We start from the raw sequence: 26,979 nt of genomic DNA, 5'->3' as shown, positions 1-26,979 counted from the left end.
GACTGGTGAAAGGCCGCAGCACTTCTTTTGCACAGAAAATGCTCCCAAATTCAATCCCTGGCCAGGGCTACTAAGAGTTGGGGGACAGGTTAGAGGGACAACATTCCAGGCCCCCAGGAAGCTAGGCCAGAGACCTCTCAGTCTGTCCTACCTCACAGGGTTGTTGTTAGGATAACCAAACCAATGTGAATCATGGAATGGAAAAGAAATGTAACCAATGATCATCTTTTAAACTTTTTATTAATAGGAAGTCATGGGATTGAGGGGATTGGTTCTGGGTGGCCTAGGGGGTGGGGAATCTTGGTCTGGGGACTCTTGGAGGCTCCCTGTATCCCTGCCCTTGTCAACTCCCCTTCCAAGGTCTCAAGCTATCCAAGCAGGTCTACGTCTGGTTGAAGGTTTGATAGTGTTTTTCTTTTTTGAAAAGGGCTTTTCAAAGTCAGTTAGGGCACTGCTGAGGGCTGATGGCTCCCTCTTCTGCAGTTTCTTTCAGCAGTCACAAGCCCTAGCCAGACCAAGGTCCATGCAGAGTCTTTGGGAAGGGTCTACTAGAGATTCTTTAGAGGTTTCAGAGCGGTAGCTGTGTTGGTCCGCAGTAGGGGGGCAAGATTTGAATCCAGTTGCCCCTTAAAGACCAACCAGGTTTTCCAGTGTACAAGCTATCGTGGGTCAAAGATCCCTTCACCACTTGTGTCTGGCAAGGGAGCTTTGACTCTCGAAAGCTTATACCCTGGAAATCATGTTCATCTTTAAGGTGCTAGTGGATTCAAGTCTTGCCCTTTAGGGGGCTGAGGGTCTTTTTCTTCCTTCCTTCTGCTGGGATACCTTCTTCCGATCTCCCACATGTCAGATTTGGTTTTCAGCTTCAGCTTGGTATTTGCAGTTGTGCTGGAGGGTCCATCTGTCTTTGTTGCAGGTGTATCCAGATCAATACGGACTCCAGTCTTCTGAACTCAGAGTTCTGCTTCATCTTGAAGGTAACTAAATTTGTCTGTGCAGCCATTGGAAAATGGGAAGTCTTCCCTTGAAACAAATTAAGGCAGTTTAGGCCATAGCAACTGGTTGTGCCTGCTGTAAACCCTCCGACACCACCAACAGACTTTCCTGGGGGTTATTAGCATTAATTAAACCTTTCAAATAATGTGTAGCTTTAGCTGGGGCAAAAAAAAAATCCTATATTCTACCCCAATCTAATCCAAACTTGGCAAATACAGAATTTTTTGACCTCTGTAGATTTGGGCAGATTTGTATGGCTTCTTCGTGCATAGTTTATTTTGCAACACTGACCCATTTTGCTTATCTCCACCCCTGCTGAGGCCAAGGTGGAGCAAACAGCCTTACTTAGCACTGGGAATGTTGCTCAGATGCTCTGGATTCCAAGATTGCAATATATATTTGCTAGGCATTTGTATTTTAAATGTTTTTTTAATATTTGAAATGTTTTAATGCTTGCTGCCTTGGTGACTCTGAATTGGGGAGAAAAGCAAGGCATATATAGTGAAATGGGAAGGCAGCATGGTATAGCCCGATCTCATCAGACCTTGGAAGTTAAGCAGGGTCAGTACTTGGATGGGCAACTACCAAAGAAGGATTCTGCAGAGGAAGGCAACAACCTCCCAGTGCCATGAGCATCTCTCTAGCATGTTTCTAGCCAGGGACAGCACACAGCACTGGCAAACCGCCTCTACTTCTCACTTGCCTTGACAGCTCCTTGTTGGGGTCACCATAAGTCAGTTGCAACTTGAGAACACATACGCACACATATATTGAAATATAAATAAAAGCAGGGTATCGCTACCTAAATAAGCCCCACCATTTATATTCTACCCTTTCTCAAAGGAGCTCAAGGCAGCTTACATGATTCTCCCCACACCCTCCTTTTTATTTACACAACCACCACCCTAGGAGGTAGGCTAGGCTGAGAAAGAGTGACTGACCCTAACATCACCCAGCAACCTTTCGAGATTGAGAGCAGATTTGAGCCCGTATTTCCAGTTTCTAGTTTCAAAACGTGATCTCTTTGAAAAATGGAAAGCTGGGATTTTCAAGAACCCAAACTGTGCCGGGATCACATTTCTATGGCCTTTTCTTGCCACCATGGTGGGATCTGGGAGACGCAGGTTCAAATGCCCAGTCTGCCATGGAAACTCATTGGGGAGACTGGATCTTGGGCCAGCCACTCTCATTCTCAATCCTAACCTACCGCACAGGGTTGTTGTGAGGATAAAATAGAGGTGGGAAACAGCGTAGTACTCTGCTTTGGATCCCTTCACTGGTGTAGAACCAGCTAAATAAATGTGACAAAGTTGGTTGTGTCCTATGTGAAGTCTGCCACAATGTAGTTTATAGTCATTGTTTGGGGCCTGTGTGATAGAATTTTTTTTCAAAATAGTAAAGAGTCCAGTAGCACCTTTAAGACTAACCAACTTCATGCATCTGATGAAGAGAGCTGTGGCTCTCAAAAGCTTATGCTACAATAAAGTTGGTTAGTCCGCCCTGAGCCTGCTGGAAATGTGGGGAGGGCGGAATAAAAATCAAAAATAAATAAAATAAAATAAAATAGTCTTAAAGGTGCTAGTAGACTCTTTACTATTTTGCAGCTACAGACTAACATGTCTAACTCCTCTGGATCTAATTTATTTTACCAAAATCATTGTGGAGCGGCCCTTTCCCACACTTTTAAAAAGACCCCCACCCAATCTTTTTATTGTTTTGCTTCTCAGGTTCCATTCGAGAGCACCGATAACCAGGGCATTGTGTACACTTGGGTGGGACGAGCTGCTGACCCTGACGAAGCAAAGCTGGCTGAAGACATTATGAACCACATGTTTGACGATTCCTACAGCAAACAGGTGCGGGGGCTGAGGAAACAATTCCCTTCTGACTTGCAACCTCCTCAGTTACCAGCTGGCCTGAAGTGCAAGGCAGGCTATGAGGGGCTGAGGCAAACTGATACACATCCATATTCATTCCACCTGCCCTGGCTCCATATGCTCCAAATGGACTATGTGCCTCTTGCTTGGTTGCAGGTGATCAATGAAGGGGAGGAGCCAGAAAACTTCTTCTGGGTCGGCATCGGAACGCAGAAGCCCTACGATGGAGACGCAGAGTACATGAAACACTCCCGGCTCTTCAGGTGGGGAGCTGGTTCTTCCACAGTTGCTCTTCTCTGTCCTTTTCTTTATGGCTCCTTTGTGCCCACAAAACACTTTAGATATTTTGTTTTTCATAGTCTGGGGCAGGGTTAGGGTTAGCATGGGAATGAAACATACTTACAGGATTGATTTGGAGAAGTTGTAGGATATTTTTCTTATTTTGCAAAACTTGGAGGAAGGCAGAGCGCTGTAGGGCCCTGAAGCCCCGCCAACCAGCTCCTGGCTTACGAGGTTTTGCTTTTTCTAGAAGGGCAAACCTGCTTTTAAAAAACCAAAAAGACGTATTTGTTTACTTCATTTATACCCTGCTTTTCTTCTCAGTGGGTATTGCAAGCGGCTTACATAGTTTTCCTCTCCTGCATTTTATGCTCACAAGCCATGTGAGATAGATTAGGCTTAAAGCGTGCAACTGGCCCAAGGTCAGCTACTGAGCTTCTGTGGCAGAACAAGGATTCGCACTTGAGCATCCTAGATCCTCGTCTAAAGCTCTAACCACTGTACTGTGCTGTCTTTCTGATCCGTAACACCTTACGGATTTCTGGTACATTTTTGAAATGCCAAAACATACCAATCCCCGAGTAACTTTAGTTTAGAACTCAGTTCAAAAGTTTGTATTTTCTAGCACACATTATTTACTTGCTTCATTTATAGCCTGCTTTTCTCACGGATGAGGCCCAAAGCGGCTTATGTCTTATCCTCACTACAACCTGGTGAGGGGTGGCTAGGCTGAGAAAGTGTGACTGGTCGCCTGGCAAGTTCCAACGGCAAAGTGGGGATTTGGCCTTGGGTTTCCTAAAGCCGTCTCTGATACTCTAAGGTGATCTTTCTTCCTCCCCAGCTGGGGGCATTAGTAATCCCCCCTTGGCCCCAACACAAGTTCTTTTGGCTTCCGCTCTCCAGGTGTTCCAATGAAAAGGGTTATTTCGCTGTGTCTGAAAAATGCTCTGACTTCTGCCAAGACGACCTTGCCGATGATGACATCATGTTACTGGACAATGGACGGGAAGTAAGTTTGAGTCAGGTGGAGAAAATGGGGGGGGGGGAGGAAAGAAACCGTGCTGGTGGGATAGAAGAGGTGGAAAAAGTTATTTATAAAATGGAACCTTTCCCCCTCTCAAACCTATTTATATTTTGTGTTTCTCAATTCTGCCTTGCAGGTGTACATGTGGGTAGGAACACAAACTAGCCAAGTGGAGATCAAACTTAGCCTTAAAGCTTGCCAGGTAAGGATGTGGCCCGGAGCCGTTTCTATGAATTCTCCTGGGAACTTAAGCAGCATAGGTGGTACCCCTTGCAGGACAGAAAGCGAGAATCGCTTTTCAGTATAATAATAATATTCCAATTTATATACCACCCCTTCAGGACAAGTTAACGCCCATCAGAGCAGTTTACAAAGTGAGCTATTATCCTCACGACAATCGTCCTTTGAGGTGGATGGGGCTGAGAGAGCTCTGAGAGAGCTGTGACTGACCCAACGTCAGCCAGCTGACTTCAATCAGAGGAGTGCAGAATCAAACCCGGTTCTCCAGATTAGATTCCTGCCGCTCTTAACCACTACACCCAACTGGCTCTCAGTATGATTCTATGTTTAAATTCCCTGCTACTGGAAAACTAGCATGCAGTGGTACTCAAAAATGCTACCCCACCCTGAAAATAGCAGCCTGCTACCTGTTTCAACCAGGCATGAGTCAGCCTAGTTTTTAGGCAAAGTGGGATGGTTTACTGGGCACATCAGATTTAACCATTTAGGCCAGAATTGGAGTGGCATCTTTTAAGATTAAACCATTTTATTCCAGCATACACCTTTGGAAATTAGACCTCGCTTCTTCAGATGCATATGAAAATGCAATTTTAACATGAGCATTTGTGATTAAAAATCACAGGGAGAAAAACCAAAGAGCAGGGGGGGGGGAGAGGTGTTGTGACTCATCAGGCAGCACTTGATTTGTTTTACTTTGCTACAATAGATTCACACAGCTCTGCCTTGGCAGTTGAGATCTAAGGCCTGGGTTCAAATTCTCCCTCAGCCACAAAGCTTGCAAATGCCTGTGGGACTAATGATTCATGCATTTACCCCATTTCTAAACTAGGCTGTGGGTATAAAATTGCAGTGGGGATCTCTGATCTCCTTACCATAAAGATGGAAGAGGGATAGATGTTTAGGTACTTGCTGGGATTGTGTCTGCTCCCTCTGGAGGGAGAGCAATACATCCTTACTTACCATTGGCGTGGATTCCTGTTGTAGGTCTACATCCAGCACATGCGCTCCAAAGAGACAGCCCACCCCCGAAAGCTCCGCCTGGTCCGGAAAGGGAACGAGCCGCCTGCCTTCACCCGCTGCTTCCATGCCTGGAGCATCTTCCGCAAACCCCCAGCCTAAATGGGTTGGGCAGGTGCTGCCGCCAAGCTGAAGGGAACTTCCAATGGGGTGGTGGACTTAGAGGGGGGTGCAGCATGGGGAAGCCAGTATATTTAAAACACAAATTGGACACCGTTAGGAAGTGGAGCTAGTACTAGCCCCTCCCGTTTAAAGGGAAATCCTCTTTGTTAATGCTGCTGTTTCTTTTCTCTCTATAAAAGCCAAATATCCCCCCTTTTCCTCCTCCCACTTTGCTTGGTAAAAGGAGGTAGATGTTACCTAGGACTCTTTTGTATTGCAAAGTAATTTGAAAGGGGAGGGGGCTTTTAAAACCCTGACTGGCGCCACAACTTCTCTCTCTATATATTTTTAAGTTTGGCTTTTATGCTGCACAGAACACAAGAGTTTGGCTTTTAGTCGACACACAAGACCCTTACTTTTTTGGGGAGTGAACACTATTGATTTTGGGTTTGGTTCTGGAGAGAGCCTAGCAGACATCCCCAGAGAAATGGTCCTCTTTTGTTGTGTGAAACTCACTATATGCCCTTTGATACAATGGTCATGTTTCTATAGAGGTGCAAAAGTGTGTGTGGGGGGGGAGTGGAAGTTATTGTCTGCTTTTAAAGTTTTTTGAAGTTGCTAGTCCTCAGGGAAGGGATAACGGGGGGAAAAGGTACAGTTTTTAAATGGCTGTATAAACTGCCTTCTGACACGCGAACGTTGGCCTGACAGAAATGAACAAGGGTCAGGGGGAAGTGGAGTTATGGTTGTATCATGTATGGCTTTACCGTCGGAGAAACAGAAAAGAGAGTCTGGATACCTACTAGTGTTGAGCTAGAGAAGGAAGGCAGGGTTGAGTCTTCCTATATTACCAAAAAATATCCCTCCATGAAACACACCATACCAGGGGCACCTGTAAAGGGATGAGGATGCTTCTGTTAGGCACAAGGCTTCTTAAATGGTAGGTCCTCAAATGGGCTTAGCCTCAGCCTGCTGGAAACAGAAACCCTGTGGTGCATGCAATCTGTTACTATACAAGCATCTGCAGCACTGGTTGCTTGGGGGCGGGGTCCCTTCCTGCTGCCATGGGGCATTGGAGGCAGGTACCTGTCGCCTGCAAGTTTCCAGCTTGTAGCCTGCTCTGTGAATAATTCCTTTTGAATCAGAGGCTGGAGGCATAGCCTTTGTGGGGGGGACAGTTGAGGTCTATGCTGTGTCAAAGGGGCAACAGCCTATTCATAGCCCTGGACTTTTCTTGCTGGGGTGGGGATGCCGCTAAGCTTCAGAGAGGGAAGTTAAAGCTGCCACTAGCCGTTTTCAAATGCCCCCCCCCTGCCACCTGGTGAGGGTGGTCAGATCTCCCCCCACTGCATGATGAATATCTTGCACGCTCTCTCTCAGAGGCACAGAACAGCTGCCCTTCAAAATAGTGCTGTAATTCCAGCATGCAGAGGGAGTGAAATTTAGACATTTTCAGGCAGCTTCTAAGTGCGCCATAGCCATCGGCTGGTGTGGTTAACTCCCTGATGGAGCACAGAAGCCTCCCTGGAACCTACTTAACTGATTTGGCGATAGAAAAAATAGCATGCAAGGCCTTCTACGGCGAAGCTCCTTTTTGGCTTTTTGGAGAGGCAAAAAGCTTCCCCTTTAGGAAGGCAACATGGCGCTGACCCGCTCTTCCAGCAAAAGGTGTTAATTGCAAGAACTTTACCTCACTGCGTTGCAGGGCCTGTCTCTTGCCACGTTTTTGCTATCAAAGCAACCCTGTGGGCAACCTGTTCAGCCACTGGGACTGCAAGCTTTTGTATCACAAAAATAAAGTGCAATCTTCATTGAATACCATCCTCCAGAGCATACCGTTTCTAGTATAAGGATTCTTGTTTCCACTGGTTACACCTTGTTGGATTAGAGCAAGCTTAACCTTCTGGAGGCAAACAGTAGGCCTCTGGTAGCGGAAGGTCCTACGGGGAGGGGGAGAGCCAGCAGCAGGTGTGACTATAAACTGAGGTAGATTGCAGCTGTACATGGAAGCTATGTTGAGCCACCCTACTGTACATTTTTTACTCTCTTTTATCCAGGGCTTTTTTTTTCCTGGGAAAAGAGGTGGTGGAACTCGGTGCGTTGCCCTCGGTGAAAATGGTCACATGGCTGGTGGCCCCGCCCCCTGATCTCCAGACAGAGGGGAGATTAGATTGCCCTCTGCGCCGCTTCAGCGGCTCGGAAGGCAATCTCAACTCCCCTCTGTCTAGAGATCAGGGGGCGGGGCCACCAGCCATGTGACCATCTTCAAGAGGTTCCTGGACCCATTCCAGTCTGGCTTCCGTCCTGGCCATGGGACGGAGACAGCCTTGGTTGCCCTCACAGACGACCTTCGCAGGCATCTGGATCGAGGCGGGTCAGCGCTGCTTGTGTTACTTGATCTCACAGCAGCGTTTGACACGGTTGACTATGATTTGTTGGCCAGCCGCCTTGCCGACGTGGGGATTAGGGGGACAGTCTTACAGTGGCTGGTCTCCTTTCTCCAGGGTCGGGGACAGAGGGTGGCGCTCGGGGGAGATCTATCGGCCCGTCACCCTTTGGTGTGCGGGGTTCCCCAAGGGGCGATACTCTCCCCAATGTTATTTAACATCTATATGCGCCCCCTCGCCCAGTTGGTGCGGAGGTTTGGGCTGGGTTGTCATCAATACGCGGATGACACCCAACTTTTTCTGTTGATGGACGGCCGGCCAGACACGGCCCCAGACAATCTGGCCAGAGCTTTGGAGGCTGTGACGGCATGGTTGAAACAGAGCAGGCTGAAATTGAACCCAGTGAAGACGGAGGTCCTGCAGCTGGGACGGGGGCTGCCAGATGTTGGGATCCAGCTCCCTGCCCTGGATGGGACACCACTGGCAACTTTGCCAGTGGTAAAGAGTCTGGGTGTGCTCCTGGATGCCTCCCTATCGATGGAGGCCCAGGTCACGGCGGTTGCCAAGTCTGCATTTTTCCATCTTCGTCAGATCAGGCAACTTGCCCCCTACCTGACGCCCCAGGACCTGGCTACAGTGATCCATGCAACGGTCACCTCCAGGCTAGATTACTGTAACTCACTCTACGCTGGGCTACCCCTGGGCCTGATCCGGAAACTACAACTGGTCCAGAATGCGGCGGCACGGGTCCTGACTGGTATACCTTACCAGTCACACATCACACCTGTCCTGCGCCAGCTGCACTGGCTTCCAGTTGAATTCCGAATCAGGTTCAAAGTGTTGGTTCTTACCTTTAAAGCCCTGAGTGGGTTGGGACCGGCATATCTTCGGGACCGCCTCTCCCTGTACGTTCCCCGGAGATCGCTCCGATCAGCGAATAAATATTTACTTGTGGTCCCCGGCCCTAAGGAAGCCCGCCTCGCTTCAACCAGGGCCAGGTCTTTTTCAGTCCTGGCCCCAGCCTGGTGGAACGCTCTGTCAATGGAAACCCGGGCCCAGCGGGACATATTATCGTTCCGCCGGGCCTGTAAGACAGAGCTGTTCCGCCAGGCGTTTGGTGATTGAAGGGGGCGGTGCCATGTCGGCCTCCCACCTTTGGGGTGGGGAAGGTTCTCCCCACCACTGCACCTTGTTAATTTGTTTTATTATTTGTATATTGATTTTAGTTTTGTTTTTATCAATTTTAACTGTTCACCGCCCAGAGCCCCTGGGATGGGCGGTATATAAATTGAATAAATAAATAAAATAAATAAATAAAACTCCGTTCCACCGCGTTCCTGCTGAAAAAAAAGCCCTGCTTTTATCAAAAAAGAACCAAACTATGCAGCCACACCACTTATGGGTGGGAACAAAAAGGTTTGCTTTACATTGAGAAAGTTTTAAAAGGAGACGCAAACACCATGCAAAATCCCACATCCCAGAAAGCCATCAAGATGGACTTTAGATATTAAATGCTTTATTTTTCCATTATTAAAAACCAGTATTAATAACTAAACAATGCTAAATCTGTCATGATCTGGACAAAAAAAATCCCAGAGGGTGCATTCTACCCGGGAAACTAACCCTTCCCTCCCTCCTATCCACAATTAAGTCTGGCCGAAAAGGGGGAAAAAACTCAAGACACACAATGGCACATTTCAGCTATGGAATTCTCCCATCATTCATTCACACACGAACCATCCACACACACAAACACACAAGGAATCAAGTCGTACCAAAGTATCCTTGCAAGGAATTTCTATTGAAGCCTCAGTAACTGCTCAACACCTGAAAAGGTATTGCCACCCTTCCTACTGTTCTCTCCCTAAATATACTGTCCAGGGGCATCCCAAACTTGTCTTGGCACAAGAAGTCTTGGCAAGGGGGAACAAAACCTGCCCCAAATGACAACAATGACTCCAGAAGCTGTACCAGTGCCAAAATGTTACACCATTTAATATCTGGCTTTATTTTTTGGTGCAAGAAGTGCCATGAGAAAGTGGCAATTGAAGGTTTAGAAGAAGGGCAGAAAATAAAGGGGGAGGGAGAAGCAATGGGGGGAAAGGCCAAGTTGTGGCACAGTCAACTCCCTTCTTGCACTAAGCAGAGGCAAAATCACTGGTGGAAAAACCCACAACAGAATGGATCTCCACTTGGTGGGAAATGCATAAGCAGCCAAGTGAGTTACAAAGGAAATCAACTTCCAATGGAAGAAAAGGTCTGTTTTTAAGACACCCCCTCCCATCTTCTGCTGCTGTGGTATTCGTATTAACTGGGACTCGAGCCAACTTAGAGAACAAATCCTAGCTTATCTGAGGAGCAGTTTAGAGGTTCTGATTAAGTATCTTGATCAAGCCCTCCAAAACATCCTTGAGAAGTTGCTACAGAATGTCTAGATTCAGGACAAGGCAAGGGAGCTGACAGAGAAAGGACAGGCTGTGGCAGACTAGTGCACTGAGATGTTAGGGTGGGGAAATTTAAAGAGAAAGCATTGTATTGTGCAAAGCAGCCATGGAAGGCCTTCAAACTATCCTGAACAAACCCCACAGCTTCCATTCAAGTCCTTAAATCTGGAAGTAGGCAAATGACAGCCTTAAGGACCAAACGCTTGGCCAGTGGAATCTTTCCACCTGACCCACAAGCTACGCAGCCATTGGGTGGAAACTTTTTGGCTTGCCAGATTATGACACTGGCTAGCAAGGTAATGTTCCCAAAGAACTGTGAAGACAGCTCAAGATCTGAGCCCCAATGAAGTGGGAGGGAGAGCCCACAGCAGGGCTCCACCCCACCTTTTTCAAGTGAGATGCCAGCTTTTTCCACTAGACAGAATAGTGGCTATCCAACAGAGAGCCCTCCACAGAAGGTGGAGATCCAAGAGGTGGTCCTCAAATAAGGTGCCTGCCCCACTTTAACCTCCAAACCCTAGTGCAGGAAAAGAGTATAAGAGTGTCAGTGCTGGAGGGAAGCTGGACATGGGTTCCTAATTCCAGATGAATCCCCCCCCCGCCCCCGGACAAGAAAATCAACCACAGAAAGCTATGCAGAAACTACTACTCTTGTAGACAGAAAAATTCTGGACCTTCTGCAGGGTTCTGCACTGTGAAGGATACTAGTGAAGACAGAAACCTCTTCTCCAAAACAGCCTGGTGATTTTTGGAAGGAGGCCACCCTGTCACCCTTAATAAGTTAACCAAACCACCCAAGAATTGTTTTGAGTTTTACTCAGAAGCCACTAAAATGGTGAAGAGGACTTGAGAATGTCCGCTACCCTGTACCAGGTTTCAGAAGGTGCACGCTTCCGCATTCTCACACACCTCCTTCAAACTCCCCTTAAAAATTCATGGATGCAGAAGACCAAAGGCAGTTGAGCAGAGGGAGAACGTTCCTCGGCATGACGCTCTCAGGGACATGGAAGTCTTAGCTGCTACCTGGAAGGCTGGTCTGAACGCCCGCCACAACCGAGGGAGATCTTATCCAGTGCGATTGATGGGTATTGTGCAAATCAGTCACATCTTGCTCAAAACCTACCACCCAGTTGTACCACTTCCAACATGCTCACACACACACACACACACACACACACACACAACCAATCAACAAGCAGTCTCTCCAAACTAGTATTAAGGGGTGGGGGGAAAGGAAAGGTTAGAAAAGCATTTCTCTTCAAGTCAGGTCCTGACCAAGGAGTTTCCACTAGTCACAGGTGAGCAGAAGGCCTGGGTCACTTCTGTTGATTTTCTCAGGCAGCCAAGTTAGAAAGGGAGATCGATCTCAGAGGGAAGGGTAAAGGAGGGGTTAAGCAGTTAGAAAACAGGCAGGAGAATCTGCAAGTATGTAAACATTTTCACGAGCAATGGATCAGCCAGCAAAATTAACGTCCACCAGCCGGATTGAGGTGGCGTCAGGGAGTTGTCCGGTGTATCAGGCAGCGAAAAGAAAACCATCAAGGGACTATTTTTTAAAAAGCCCCTCCCCCCCAAAGTTTGATGCTGATGCTTTGCTGAGAAGCTGATGCCATCTCCATGGGATTTAGATACTACCCACAATTCCCCCTCTCAACACACCATACGCTCCCTCTCCCCATGCGTCAGTTTTTTGCATTTGTTAAAAATTAAGAATTTTAGTGTTTCTGTAATGGAAGAGAAGAGAAAAACTTGGTCCTGTAGACAATGGCACACTTTTTTCTTTAAAGATGAGAAGTAACAAGGAAGATTCAGGTGTCTTGTTTTCAGTCCAGGTGTTAGAAAAACCATAACAACTCTTGATGGGAAAAAAAGGTTGCAGAGGATGGTGATCAGAAGGTGGGGGGAGAGGTTTGGCCAACAGCCCAGATCCGAACAAGTCCAGTCTTATGTCCATGATGGGGGGGGGGGGGGTCCAAGCACTGCCTGCAGTCCCTGCCGAGGAACACACAACCATGAACAAGAGCGCTACAAATTCTGGCAATTCCATAACAAAGCTGCATTCTGCAACATCTGCAGTTTTGCGTACTCTGTTGACCCTGAAGAGGGGAACAAGAGTTGTTCCAGGAATGGAAGCTCCACCACTCTCCAACCCCCTGGAAATCCCGCTCTGATGTCTACCTATACATGGGGTATTTCTCTAGGAGTTTCCTTAAGGCCTAGAAACTTGATTATTTTTTAAGCAGTATGAAGATTCTCAAGATTGTACCTCATTTTATCAGAATCCCCGGGGATCGGGCCTCATCTTCAGTCATGTTCCTCATATTTCTCTCAGCTTCTTCTGAGGGTCTGCAGAGGATTAAAATGAAAAGGGCTGCTCTGCTGATCACAGACTGGGAAGGCCCTCCAGCCAAGTCTGCAAACAGCAGCCAGCAAGACGTCCTTACAATAAATATTTATATAATATACGAACCCTTCCTGTCATAACAATAAATACAATACATAATTTAATACTTCAGAGTATGCTATTCCTATTTGGCACAAAGTCCAAAGATCCAGTTGGTGAAAAATGTCCTTAAAGATAATCAAAGAGGTAAGTGATATTCATTCTGTTCTTCATTATTGTGATAGTAGTCCCTTCTTATTCCAGGTAATAGTTCAACAGTTAAGAGTGAATTCTTCAAGAGGAATGATCATCCTATTGCAGACTACTGTCCTCCTGCTGTAGGGTGGAGCCTCATTGCCAACATACCCACTATCCTGTTTCGTAATCCAAACTTTTTCAAAGGCTCATCATTCCTTCCCCCCCCCACTTTATTAACTAATAAAAACAACTTGATACATATAACAACTTGGTACATATAAGGGTGAATTACAATATTATTATGAGGTTAACTTGTATATATTATTGAAAACAGATTTCATATAGATGTATCGCAATATGAAAGTAAATTTTACTTTGAGTAAATTCTCATAACAGTGAGTAGTAATCTTAAATATTGACCATCATTGTTCCAAGGTGGTGCGTTATAAAGAACTTGAAGGCTGCATATCGTTTTTTTCAATGAACTAAAAAAAGGGCATCCATTTCTCATAGAAATTTGTTTTTTTATTAGGTGAATTGGAACTTTGGATCCTGTCAGTAATTTTTTCTACTATAAATTGGTCCCAAACTCGAGAGTACCACTCTGACACTGATGGAGGGAGATGATTTTTCCAGTTAAGAGCTATCAGTGACTTTGCTGCTTTCAAAAGACTTGTTATGAGTTGTCGATATATGTTTGGAATCTGAACTTCTTGCCAAAGATCAAGGAATATCAATTGTGGATCTATTGGAATTTTATATGAGGTTATATGTTCTATGATATCTCCCCAAGGGCTCGTCATTCCTTATGTAAAAGGACTTCAAGCATACAGTCTCAAGTCACCAAATAGGCAAAACTTCAGATGGATCATGATTGTTTGTAAGAAGGAACTACTATCACAATAATGAAGAACAGAATGAATATCACTTACCTCCGTGATTATCTTTAAGGACATTTTTCACCAACTGGATCATTGGACTTTGTGCCAAATAGGAATAGCATACTTCGAAGTATTAAATTATGTATTGTATTTATTGCTATGACAGGAAGGGTTCATATATTGTATAAATATTTATTGTAATATTTATATATCACTATAGTGCTGTGCACTTTTAAGAAAAAGAAAAATACAAAGAAAAATTATAATACTATTAGAGAATCTATACTTGTGTTTCCTCCGGATAGGGGTTTTCTTTGCATTTATAGAGGTTACAGCTCCAGAGGAGCCCTTGTGCTGTTTGTTTTCAGCAAAACATCCTTGCAAACTGGACGGTTTCCCCCTCACATGTGGAAAAAGCCAGAGGCATACTGCTGCTAAACATGGATGCTCCATTTCGCTATTACTGTTCACTGCCAGTTCACAAGCCACCATGCACAAAGTTGCTCCCCTCTGTCAGTAGCTCTCTTTGGAACTGTTAGTTTAGATTTTCTGAGATTTGAGGCAGGTAACACCCATCTTTATGAATATCCATCTTTAGAGGTCTAGAGCCAAGATCAAGACACGCAGAGAGACTCACACCAAGTAGTCCTTCACTTCCTCTGCTGTGATTTCCCCAGTAGTATCCAAGGGGGTGTCTATGCTGTTATTCGGAGAGTCAACTGGTGTTGGGGAGAAGGATGCTTCTTGCTCATCGGGGGTCCCTGGAGATAAAGGAAACAATAGACACGATCCGGTGGAATATCACACAACCCAGAAGTTTTTTTAAAAAAAGGAACATCAACTGTGCAATTATTCTGAATATTGTAAGATCATGGGAGGGGGGAGAAGGAACAAGTGGGACTCTCTCGGACAGGAGATGTCGCTCCAAAAAGGTAATTAGCTTACGATCATTGCTTGCTGGAGAATGGTTCGCTTCCGATCCTTGCAGGGCATGGGTCCCATTGGCCTGGTTCAATTTTGGCGTTGCAGTGAAATTACTCCTGAAAATGGGGGCAGGGGAAGATAGTCTTTACTTCCCACCTCAGACACAAATGGATTTTTTTTTTTTTAGTTTAAGGCAACTAAAAATATATCTCTGTCCATGATAGTCTGCACATATTATGCAAATAGCACACGTTCACACAGATGCATGATTTCATCTGTTCTGGTCTTTCTAGTCCTGGGAGGCGTGTGAGCACAGCCCCGCCCCCAAAGCCCTGAAAATCTGATTTGGCAACCCCACTGGCTTCCAAAGTTGCATTGGGCACTGCCCGCATGTATTCAAACAAGTAACTTCTTGGTTTTGATTTTCATATTTACAACAAGGGGAAATAAGTCTCTTGACAACTGTAAGGACTAGAATATTGCCCTTCTTTCTTTAAAGGGAGAGAAACAGATTTTTCTGGCCTCTGAGCCCATGACCAGTTCTAGTACACAAACAGCCTGATTATTGCATATCAATAATTAGCAAGCTGTACACCATTTTTATGGTCCAAAGCACGTAAGGATTACATCAGCTCTGCTAGGTAGACCAGTATCATGATCCCCATATTGCATATCCCATGTTTGGAACTTGCCTAAGGCCAGATAGAGAGGTCACAGCAGGGATCTGAACCCAGGATCAAGTAGGAGTAGAGCTGACAGCTACGCTGCACTAGCTCTCTGTTTGACACAACCCTGTTCTTACAAGACAGCGTCACCCTCACAAAAGGATTAGTATGCAATAGATAAGGGGGCACCTCTCACCCAAGGCAGGTAATGTCGTGGGCATTGCTCAAATCCAGCAAACACAGCGGTTCTGTGATATTCCTGGTGCTCATGGAGAAGCGCTCAAACTCGGATGGAGAGATCAGATAGAAGCCTGGAAGGAAAAAGAACTTTTTTTAAAAAGCCAGTGAGAATTGCTTCCAAAACGCATCTCCCAAACCATTCCCAGATAAATTTACATCACCACGACTAACCAAACATGCCTCCTTCCTCACACACTGCCCAAAGGCCTCTACTGAATCATACCACTCGCTACCACAGGCTGTCTCTCTCAAATGCTTGCATCCCCCCCTCCATCAGCAATCTCTCTGCAAACAGGACATCTAGCCTTTAAGAGATAAAACTAGCCTAGAAACTGTGTGTTTTCATGGAGGATCTTGAGATCTTTGTAAAGATCTGAAAGAGAGAAAGCATCTGGAGATGATGGGGTGGGGGTCGCAGCTATCAAAACAGGAGAGGAAGCTGCAGGGCACCAAAAGACACTGTCTCTCTTCACTCACCCAAGCTACTGAATATTTTGGTGGTAGAGAGTGCCATCAAGGCATAGCTGACTTAGGGTGAGCCCTTGGGTGGAGTTTTCATGGTAAGAGTCTAACAGAGGTGGTTTGCTATTGCCTGCCTCTGCAACCCCTGTTGGAGGTCTCTCATCTGATTGCTAATCAAGGCCAATCCCGCTTAGCTTCTGAGATCTGACCAAATCGGGCTTGCTTGGGCTACCCAGGTCAGGCCACTGAATATTTTAGCAGCCTACAAAACAGTACTGAGCATCTCAGCCTTTTTCCTTCCAGGTTTGCAGTCTTCACAGAGGCAGTTTGGTGTAGTGGTTAAGAGCGGCAGAATTCTAATCTGTAAAACTGGGTTTTATTCTGCACTCCTCTGCTTGAAGCCAGTTAGGTGACCTTGGGTCAGTCACAGCTCTCTGAAGCCCTCTCAGCCCCACCCACCTTACAGGGAGATTGTCGTGAGGATAATAACACCACATTTTGTAAACTGCTCTAAGTGTGGTATTAAGTTGTCCCAATGGGTGGTATATAAATTGAATGTTATTATTATAAGATCACCTGCTCAGGACACACACGCATGTTCTCACTCACTCACTCACGCATGTGTACATGTTATGTATGTTGTTATTATTTCTGGGCCTGACAGATGCCTCTCCAACATCACAGTGCCACTTGACTGGCACTGCAATAAGCCTCAAGTCCATGTACTCTTGAGTTTTAGGAGGGCACTGTTAGGTGAGCTCCTTGGTAGAACACTCAGGATATAACAAGGTAAGAGTGCTGCTGGACCAGAATGTCTAGTCCAACAATTACACCTGAATCCTTCCAGGAAGCCCACAAGTAGGGCATGAAGGAAGCAGCCTTCCCCCAGCATCTGGCATTCAGAGGTAGACTGCCTCTGGCTCAGGAGGTTCTGCCCCTAGCAATCACAGCTAACAGCTGCCAATAGACCTCAATAAGCACATTTTCAGTGCAATCCTAAGCAGAGCTACTCCAATCTAAGCCAATTGAAATCAATGCGCTTAGACTGGTATAACTTTGCTTAGGACTGCACTGTTTGTCCTCTTAAGCCCCCTAAGCATATGACCACCCATACATCTTGTGGCAGTGAATTCCGTAGGCTAATTAGCTGCAACAAGAGACACCCCACCCCACCCTGAATCTACTGCCTGATTCTTTTGGGTGGTCAGGAATCAGGAGAGAAAACTTTCTTGCCTGTTTCCTCCACAGCAAGTGTAATCTTATGGAACCATCACCGTCTCCCCTGACCATCACCACCCCAGCATCGTCCTAAGACAGATGCAAAACTCCTCAGAGGGCTTCCAATACCCGGGTCATTTAGGCTACTTTTCCCTCCTCAGAGTTTTCTCCCTCCACAAGCTCACCTTGCCCGTGTTTGGTGAACACACAGGAGGCGATCCCACTGATATCCTCCTTGCGGATGCAGTCGTAATGCACCTGTGGCCGCAGACCAGGAACCGTGAAGACGTGGATGTCCCCCAGGTTGGTGAGGCACGCCAGGCAGTTCTCTGCATAGTCCTCGCATACCACGCTGGCAAAGTTCACCAGTGCCACCTTCCGCACCCGGCAACCTTCGTGAGCTGTGAGCTTGAACTTAGTTTTGGCACTAACTTTAGGGAGCGTGAATACCTGGGAGCCAGAGAATGTAGTGGTTAGAGAGCTAGACTAGGATATGGGAAATTCCGGTTCAAATCCCCACTCTGCCAGGGAAGATCACTTGGGCCAATCACCCTCTTTCATCCTAACCTACTTCACAGGGTTAGGATAAAATGACGGAGGGGGAAACAGCGTAAGACACTTTGGGTCTCCCCACCGAGCAGAAAGACAGGTTCTAAATATCAAGATTTAATACCTTGAACTGCTCCTCAGAAGCAATGAGCACTGAATGGCTACCCTGCATGTCAGGGGCTTTGGCCAAGTCCCGAGAGACCTCATACGGCTCTGGCAAAGGGTTCCCCCGCCCATCGAGGACAGCGATTGACACCACCGGCGCCCTGTGCATCAGCTGGATCTCTTTGCCCAAGACTGCCTCCACAGAACGCTCTGAAAACTTCTCTTGCGATGGGACTTCCAGGGCATAAGCGAACACCGAGCCAGAGTTGGTGCCGGCCCACATGGTGGGCCCATGGTGCGCTGCTATGGGGAGAGACAGGGAAAACAAAGAGGACTGTAAATAAATTGGCTTGTTTTGGACAAAAGAGTCGGCCCGTCTTAAGCAAAGTCTGTATGGAATGTGGTAAATGATATCATGCTGAGAACATTTCCTAAAAGCCTGATTTGCAGTACAGGTGCTGTCAACAAAGCTTCTTCAAGGCTGAGAAGACAAGGCCAAAAACGACCTAGCTAATTACGCTTATCTATCCAGCTGCATTTCCCAGGAGCAGATTGGTACACACTCATCCCAGTGCTATGCGTGGTTGATGTCACTGCAGGCACCAATCTTGTGTAGATAGATTAAGATGGGTAGCTGTGTTAGTCTGTTTGTAGCAGTAGAATAGAGCAAGAGTCCAGTAGCACCTATAAGACTAACAAAATTTGTAGAAGGATATGAGCTTCCGTGAGTCACAGCTCATTTCTTCAGATGAGCTGTGACTCATGAAAGCTCATACCCTACCACAAATTTTGTTAGTCTTATAGGTGCTACTGGACTCTTGCTCAGTTCTACCAATCTTGTGTGTTACTGCAGGACCCTGTCACTGAGATTTCCCTTGGGTGCTAGACCACAGGCATAAATTGAAAAAGTTAACTCTTCGCTCTTGCTCTTAGCATTTTAGCCAAGTCTTGTTCTGTGGGTTCTCTTTGAAGCCCATTTGGATTACAACTTTGCTTTGCTGCCTTGGACTTGTTGCTAACTAAGATGCTGTGTTACACCAGCAAGTTACGATCATGGCTTAGATTGGTAAAGATTTTGCCAGGGTATGTAGTACGGAGTGGTTAGATATTTATTGTTGTATCTATTCTTTCTGCACACTTTCCAAATGCAATCTTGTATGCACATTTCTAATAAAAAATATTCTTCATATCGGTGCGGTGTCTCTTTGGTTCCTGGCTTCACTGCCTGGCCGATTTGGCCCTGCTACCTTGGTAAGCTTTTTGTGGAAATTCATCAAAGCTAACTCTCAAGTAAAGCCCACTAAAGTCAAGGGCTTGTTTTCCCCAGCCAGCCTCTGGAAAAGGCTTTCGTTGGGGAAAATGGGACAAGACTACTAACCCTCCACTGAGACCAGTAGAGCTTGTTTGCTCTACAAGGATTAGATTGGTGGGAGGGGGAGAACCAATTAATTGGCCAGGAACAGCCTGAGCATTTCAAGAGCTACAGGGGATGCCTGCTCATCCTTCACATTTTTACACACCCTGCCTCCATGGTAGTACACTTATTTATTTACTTCTGTTACAGTCCACCTTTCTTCTAGAGATTGGAGATGAATTTCAAAAAGTAGAAAACTAATGCAACCCCTGCAACAGTGCAATGCATGCAAACAGTGCAACAAAACTGGATTGCAGGATTCGAACACAATGCAGTAAACAGTGTAATACAAACAAGGCAATGGAGTTAAGTTGCTTAATATTGTTCACAGTCATTAGAACTACATGGCCCTCCCATTTATCTTCACAAGCACACTGGAAAGGAGGATAGGCTGAAAATGAGCCAGGGGGCCGGGATCATCTCATACACTCTCCATGTCAGGGGGGGGGGGGTGGATTTCAGCCTGGATCATCCCAATCTAGATTCAGCTATAAAGCACACACCTCTGCCATGTACAAAAGTGTGCCACACACACATAGGATCTAAAGGACCCAGGTTCAAATCCCCACTCTGCCATGGATGCTTTCTGGGTAACCTTGGGCTAGTTACAAACTTTCAGCCTCACCTACCTCACAGGGTTGTTGGGAGGGTAAAAGAGCAGAGGAAAGTGATATAAGCTGCTTTGGTCCCCCACATGCAAGAAAGGCAAAGGGTATAAGTTAAGTAAATACACAAATATCCTGAAAAACTGGCCAGGCACAGAATTCATCATTTCTGTGACTGAGCACATCAACAAAGAAAGTGCAGGTGGCCTCAGTCAGGTTTGCGGAAGAGAGCTCCGCAGCGTGGGAGAAAACAACACAAAGACCACCAAGGCAGGACTTCTGTACACAACAAATCCCAGGGACACCAGCTTCAAATGGACCCGCCTAACTCCCCATAACTGGGTGCATCCACTACCCAGCTCCACAATCCAGTCTGTGACACAATCAGAATTTCATCTTGCTGGGAATTTGCAAAGGGATACCAGATTCTACGCCCGAACTAGCAGCCACCTTGGAATTTTTTAAAGAAGAAATCAAAAGCCAAGACAGTATATAGTGCTCAGTCTTGGACTGGAGAACCCTGAGTTCAAATTCCACCCCCCACCCCCCACCATTACTGCGTGTCTTTGAGCCAGTCACATCCTCTCAACCTTGCGTAACTCACAGGGCCACTGCAGGGATAAAATGATGAAGAGCCATGTATATTGTTCCTTGAAGGAAAGGTGGGCTCAAAATGTGAGATGGAGAAATTAGGTTCCTGGATCCAGCATCCACAGAAGTAGCCCCCATAGAAACAGAAAGCTGCCCTGTATGGGTCAGGATCCCTGGTTCTTCTAGCTTGACAGCTCTCCCAGATTTTTCTCAGAAAGATGCTATTCAAAGTCCTTGGAACTAGATATGCCACGATTTGAATCTGGGTCTTTGTACATGCAACGCCGAACACCACTTCACCTCAGCTGCCCTCAACCACACTGGTGGATCCTTATCCACCTTGAGTCTCAGTGAAAAAGGCAGGCCACAAACAGAGTCAATAAAATGGTGCCCTCCCCAATTTCAACAGCCGCCCCGATCTTTACCGTCTCGAAGGAAGGTGTCTGCAAAGCAGAGACATCGGACGACGCCCGAAAGAGAGTCATCAGGCGACCGGGGCTCGATCCGCCGCTGCACAGGAGTCATCTCCACCTCATGGGGGCCTGCCTGTTCAGCTAGCTGAGCATTGGCTTCCTGAACCTGGTGGGGACAGAAGGAGGGGAGTGTTTCAAGGATCTGGATGCTGCTGTTACCCACCTTGGATACAACTTGTCGGGAGTGAGAATTTTCTCTGCCTGCTCCCGGACTCACATAACCAGGGCTTTGTTCATCTCTCCTATGATTCCCCAAACCTGCGGTTTTGAGATTATGACTTCGGCAGATGAAGTCTTAGACCAAATAAGATCTTTGAGTCCACCTCCTTGAAGGACTGCCTCTACCCATACTGCCCAACCTGCCAGTTAAGATCCTCTCCCCAAACTCTTTGTATCTCTGTCTGCTGAGATGAAGCAGGGGGCAACCAGAGACAGGGCATGTTGGGTGGCATCACTCTCCTCCTTGAGGTTCGACTGGTGCCTGCATTGCCTTCTTTTAGACACCAGGCCAAACTCTCCACATCCAGGCTTTTAATCCAGTGGATCCATCTTTTTAAAAAAGCTTTGTGCAAAACCTTCGAGGTGTTCCCACAAGCGTTAATATGCTCCAACCTCCCACTTTGTTCAGCCTCCCATCCCACCTCCAGGTCATACGATTCAGCCTACCTTGCTGGAGGGACTACTGGTATTAACCCTCTTCTTGCCAGAGACCCTGCTCTTGCGGATCCTGCGGAAGGACTGGCGCAGAGACTTCTTCAACGACTTCACCCGGGACAGGGGCCCTTCCATGGCCAGGGAGTCATTGGGATGCAACGTGCATCTAAAAAAGGAAGCGAAACGCTTTGTGTCCAGAAGTCGCACTGATAGAACCAGCAGGGATCTCTGCACTGCAGCCCTTGGCGGTGAGCCACTGAGAGCCCGATGGATAAGTGCCCAGTACTACATATATCCTGTGGCCTCCTTCCTCTACATGAGGAACAGGAACTATCCCTGCACAGCACCCACTCACTTAGAACCCCTCTGCATCAAGTGCATCAACCCAGCACTCCTCCGTTTGCTAAGACTTATGCCCCCTTTTCTCCAGACAGGCGGGACAGAGTAATACTAGCACTGCTTGCAAGACACTGATTATGGCAGGGAGCCTACCAGGCTATAAGCCCCTCTCACATTTAGTCCTAGCTGGACTAAAATCCAATTTGAGCGTTACCATTTGCTCTTCACAAGATCTGTGCACCCCACTCCACCCCCTACCCCGCAAAAAAAGACTATCTGAGCTCAAAATCTGTAGTCCCAGGTTCAGAGGACTGGCCTGTGCTCACCTTACATCTCACAGTTCCCCCTACACCTGATCTGCACTTGCCTTACACCTTGCACATGAAACTGCCTTGCACTGGATCACATTTTCAGTCTAGCAAGGTCAGTGCTGTCTATGCAAACTGGCAGCAGCTTTCCAGGGTCTCAGAAAGAGGTCTTTCCCGTCACTTACTATCTGGTCCTTTTAACTGGAGATAGAACCTGGGACCTTCTGCATACCAAGCAGATGCTCTAGCACTGAGCCCATCCACACAGTCCGCCCCCTACCTGGTCCACACACGTCTTACACCTGGCAGTCCCTACCCAAGCTAGGAGTCTTATGCTTCACAGTCCCCTCTACCTGGCCAACACAGGGTTCCGCCGATAGTAATCGTACAGTCCAAAGCCGTGACTGGTCCCAAAAGCGACCAGGTTCCACTCTGAGTGCAGCGTGATGGCGGTGACAGCTGCGGGGGGCATGCACTGCACAAGGGTGGTGGGCTGGAAGCCCTGGGTGAAGGGGAGGGAGCCATTCTTGGGAGTGAGCCGGTCGTGGCCCTTCCAGGTGAAGCCCTCACGGTCCTGAAGGAGGTCCACCACAGCAACATTGATCAGATGCTCGGACTTCTCGTCATTCAGTTCCATGACCAGCACCTGCCACAAGGAGAGAGGGGAGAGGCATGTCTCAGGACCGGGATCACCGAGCTGTCCCTTCTCTGCTTGGCTCTGGAAGGGGAAGAGCCAAAGTGGACAAGCCACAACCAGGAGAACAAACTAACACCAACTAAATTACTCTAGAACAGGGGTGGGCAAATTGCGGCCCGCGGGCCACATGCGGCCCGCTACAGAGTTTTTTGTGGCCCGCCAAGACAGTCATTAAACTGATTCTAAAATTAAATGTGCTTGCAGCTATAGATGATATGAAATTAGCACAATAAATAAATTGAATAAAACTACCACTATTTTATTTAATTTATATTTATTGATTTTTATGATACAATTTATACGTTTTCTGAAATGCAAAGTTAACTAATGAATGCAATCATTTTAAAAGGTGCGGCCCTCCGCTAACCTCCGCTCCCACAAAGTGGCCCCCGAGCCAAAACAATTGTCCACCCCTGCTCTAGAAGTCAGCTTATGACCTGTACAGTATATTAAAGTGACTAGTGCTTACAAAATTACAATAAAGCGCTCAGTGTTTCTATGGACATTTTTCAAAGACCATTTCCATTTCACAATAATAAATGTCATCTGTCAATAAATAGTGAACAATAAATAGTATACAATTTATACACAATAAATGCCAAATCATGAACGGCTGCAATAGATTAAATACACAGCCAGCATGAACTTGTCATACAAAATCATAAACTGCAAAAGTCCTTCTCATTTCTTTGTCAGACGTGCTGGGAGAAAAAGCTCCAGGGAGATATATAGAGGTGAGTGGTATAAACAGACAGTCTGTATCTATTATTTCTCTTCTTTTCCTTCTTTTCCAGGTGGAGTTATGACCAACAGGGATGATGAACGCCCCCTAGCCCTACCAGGGGCCAGCAATTTTAACACAGGTTTCATCGTGAGACTTCCTCAGGAGCAAAAACATGCACCATAAGATGTCATCATCAAATACCAATTTTCCTACAACTCATCAAGTTGGCATACCACAAGTTACAGCCATGCACCTCTTTTGCTTTAAGCTGGCTCTGGAACAGGCACTATTTGGGCACCCAAATATCCACAGAACGCCAATCCTCTTTTTCTAAAAGCCTCCCCCGCCTTGACTACAAAGCCACTGGCTTATCAGTTTATCCTCAACTACAATGCGGTCATAGTAAAGGTAAAGGTAGTCCCCTGTGCAAGCACCAAGTCATTACTGACCCATGGGGAGACGTTGCAGACTTTTTATGAGGTGGTTTGCCATTGCCTTCCCCAATCATCTACACTTTACCCCCAAGAAACTGAGTACTCATTTTACCGACCTCGGAAGGCTGAGTCAACCTTGAGCCGGCTATCTGAACCCGGCATCCGCCAGGATCAAACTCAGGTCGTGAGCAGAGCTCGGGCTGCAGTACTGCAGCTTACCACTCTGCACCATGGGGCTCTCTGCAGTCACAGTATGGCTGCCTCCACACACGTTGGGTAATCCACTTTCAATACTCTTTAGTTAACATTTGGAACTGCTTTTCCATGTGTGGAACAAAAAATCCACTTCCAAAGGATTGCTAAAGTGCATTATTCAACGTGTGTGGAAATGGCCTATGTCCAACTATATCTGGTTTTGCATCCATCTCTTGTTAGGCTTGTTCTTCCACCCTGTCTTTGATTTTTCATCCCCACCCCACTGAAATTTACACTGCAATCTCCTTGGGGCAGTGACCTGCTTTTCCTCCCCCTGGTTTGCAAGCAACACAAACGACTGACAGGGCTCATTAAATAAATAACCTGTACCAAGCCCTCAGGACAGGGTGGAAAACAAGCTTCAATAAACAGCAAGTGGGAAGTAAATTAATCCTGATCCATGCCCACTGACAGTACCTGCCCTGCCGTGCCAGCCACCACCATCTTTGCTGTGTATTTGCAGAGAACGATCTTCTGAATTCCCAGTCGGGGGTCATCGCTGTAGGGGTCAAAACAACCAACCTGGATGGAGCACAGGTGTTATTTGAGGGGGTAAGTTGGAGTCAGATAGAACATTTTAGAGCAGTGGAGCTGATTAGGAAGCACCCTTCTTGCATTTAACTCAAAGATGCTCTGAAAAAAATGTTATTTCCAAGCCAAAGCTAGCTGCCCATACTGTTGGCCAACCCTCTTGCATAGGGCTGCTAGTGCTCCCGCTATAGCGGATCGCCTCCTGCTGGCAGCCCTTGACCCCATGCTATTGCTGGGAATATAGTAATTACTCAGACGACAAGAGGTCACTTCTGTTGGGACCAAAAAAGTGACAGCATGATTCAACTGAATTTAATCCTATTGTGTTATCCCAATATGATGATGCCACTTCCAGGGTCAAGCTGGAAGTGACCACATGCTGTAAGAACAATGGCAAGTTGAACTTCCCCACCATTCCCTGACCCCGCCCCCCCCACTGGTTTCCAGCACTTGGCTGGCAACCCTACTCACATGGCACCACCAAGATACATACAACCTCATCTCTAGAGCAATTCTGAGCTCTGTTTTTTATTTTTTAAAGCCATAAAAGGAAAGAATGAATAACTGAACACACATTTCATGCTCGTGGTACTGTGCATCATACCACTCAGCTACAGAGGCTCCTAAAATGGGTTTCCTGTTCCAAGCCTGCATGGACTCACTTTCTCCACATGGTGGCCCCCTGAGACACACACATGACCAAAGATTAAACTAGAGACAGAGAGAGTTCTATGCCACCAAGCCAATACAGATCTTTGTCCTTCTAAACAAAGATGGGAATCTAGCTGCGAAATGGTCAAGTGAAGGAGAGGGGTCCCACATGTTAATTATGCTAAGTGAAAAGAAGTGGTTTGGCACTTGACAAAATCGAAAGAGGTGGAGGGGTTACACCTCATTCAAGGTGTCCCCCATGAGGCAAAAAAAGTCAGGAGGTGAACCTTCTTCCTCATCAAGGTGTTGGCAGCAACTGAACAGCCTTACCTGTGAAATAGTGATGTCAAAAGGCAAACGCAGCAAAAGAAGCTCCCCTCCACCTCCACCCCTTGCCTTCCCTACTCCAAGAGTTGCCCCTTCCCAGAGTAAAAGGCTTCGAGGTCCGGTACCTTCCGGAATGGAGGCCATTCTTCATCTCCAGACTGGTTCAAACTGTCATTGTGCTCACAGTCGGTCTGAAAAATGTGGGCTGTGCCCAGCTTGTATAGGGGCTTGAGGGACACTCCTGAGGCATCCCAGAAGCGGACTGTCCCATCCTCATGTCTGTAACAATAAGAACAAGCCATTTTAAGTCAACAAACAGAGACCACTATAATAACTTTTCCCTCAATGGAGTACGTGCGACAGCTGGTCAAACAGTCTTTCCCAACATCCCTTCATGTCCACAGCGAAGCAGCTTCAGTTACCTTTGCACTCTACTCCAAACTAGCATGCTGCACTGTTCAAAACAACATTTCATGAACTCTCCATTGCCGCTTTGAAATGAAAGCTTGGCTTCAACGCAGCATGCTCAGAACTTACACATGTTCACTGCTACGCACAGCCTTTTTATGAGAGAAAAGTGGGGCCTTTTTATGGGGAGAAAAGTGGGGAACAGACAAAGTTAATAAATAATTTGGAATTTGCAAGTCACTTATTTAAAAAATCAACTAATGGTCTCAAAGGACACTACACACACACACACACACCATACAGATGGCACCTTTCCATCATTATGAAGTGTGACCAAGAATCAGAACTCAAGATAGGGCTCTGCAAATGAAGAGGAGGGGGTATGTGACCTAGAGCAAACTCAGTTCTCAACACCTGTCATTGCCAGAGATTGACAGCAGGTGAGTGGTGTCACCAAATGGACTCCGCTGCCTCTGTATCAAGAGCTATGAGCATATAGGAACCTGTACACACTTGCGAGGTAGGATACATCTGAGGCTGCCCACATAGAAATGCTTAAGATTGCAATTCTAGCAGC

General features: G+C 46.6%; 2 protein-coding genes across 3 annotated transcripts in view; one reads left to right on the top strand and one right to left on the bottom strand.

Annotated features, from left to right (window-relative positions):
* Window positions 1–7,351, top strand: part of FLII (FLII actin remodeling protein) — a 34,209-nt gene extending 26,858 nt beyond the window's left edge. Inside the window, exons 25-30 of the mRNA XM_054993317.1 lie at window positions 917–977; window positions 2,724–2,852; window positions 3,030–3,136; window positions 4,056–4,161; window positions 4,313–4,378; window positions 5,401–7,351. Of these exons, the coding sequence (XP_054849292.1) occupies window positions 917–977; window positions 2,724–2,852; window positions 3,030–3,136; window positions 4,056–4,161; window positions 4,313–4,378; window positions 5,401–5,535 (604 nt within the window). The 3' untranslated portion in view covers window positions 5,536–7,351. The remainder of the gene's footprint in view (window positions 1–916; window positions 978–2,723; window positions 2,853–3,029; window positions 3,137–4,055; window positions 4,162–4,312; window positions 4,379–5,400) is intronic.
* Window positions 7,352–9,353: 2,002 nt separating this feature from the next.
* The window catches only part of LLGL1 (LLGL scribble cell polarity complex component 1), a 63,837-nt gene continuing 46,211 nt past the window's right edge, over window positions 9,354–26,979 (bottom strand). For both annotated transcript variants that reach the window (XM_054993419.1, XM_054993420.1), the window contains exons 12-23: window positions 26,120–26,273; window positions 24,903–25,007; window positions 22,729–23,021; window positions 21,741–21,894; window positions 21,027–21,180; window positions 18,011–18,294; window positions 17,523–17,787; window positions 15,614–15,728; window positions 14,774–14,868; window positions 14,466–14,589; window positions 12,633–12,712; window positions 9,354–12,358 (exon numbers count right to left, since the gene is read on the bottom strand). In XM_054993419.1, the coding sequence (XP_054849394.1) occupies window positions 12,634–12,712; window positions 14,466–14,589; window positions 14,774–14,868; window positions 15,614–15,728; window positions 17,523–17,787; window positions 18,011–18,294; window positions 21,027–21,180; window positions 21,741–21,894; window positions 22,729–23,021; window positions 24,903–25,007; window positions 26,120–26,273 (1,822 nt within the window). In that variant the 3' untranslated portion in view covers window positions 9,354–12,358; window position 12,633. The remainder of the gene's footprint in view (window positions 12,359–12,632; window positions 12,713–14,465; window positions 14,590–14,773; window positions 14,869–15,613; window positions 15,729–17,522; window positions 17,788–18,010; window positions 18,295–21,026; window positions 21,181–21,740; window positions 21,895–22,728; window positions 23,022–24,902; window positions 25,008–26,119; window positions 26,274–26,979) is intronic.

Source organism: Eublepharis macularius, chromosome 12 (assembly GCF_028583425.1).
Source record: "Eublepharis macularius isolate TG4126 chromosome 12, MPM_Emac_v1.0, whole genome shotgun sequence".
Lineage (NCBI taxonomy): Eukaryota > Metazoa > Chordata > Lepidosauria > Squamata > Eublepharidae > Eublepharis > Eublepharis macularius.
This window is presented reverse-complemented; position numbering and strand designations above follow the sequence as displayed.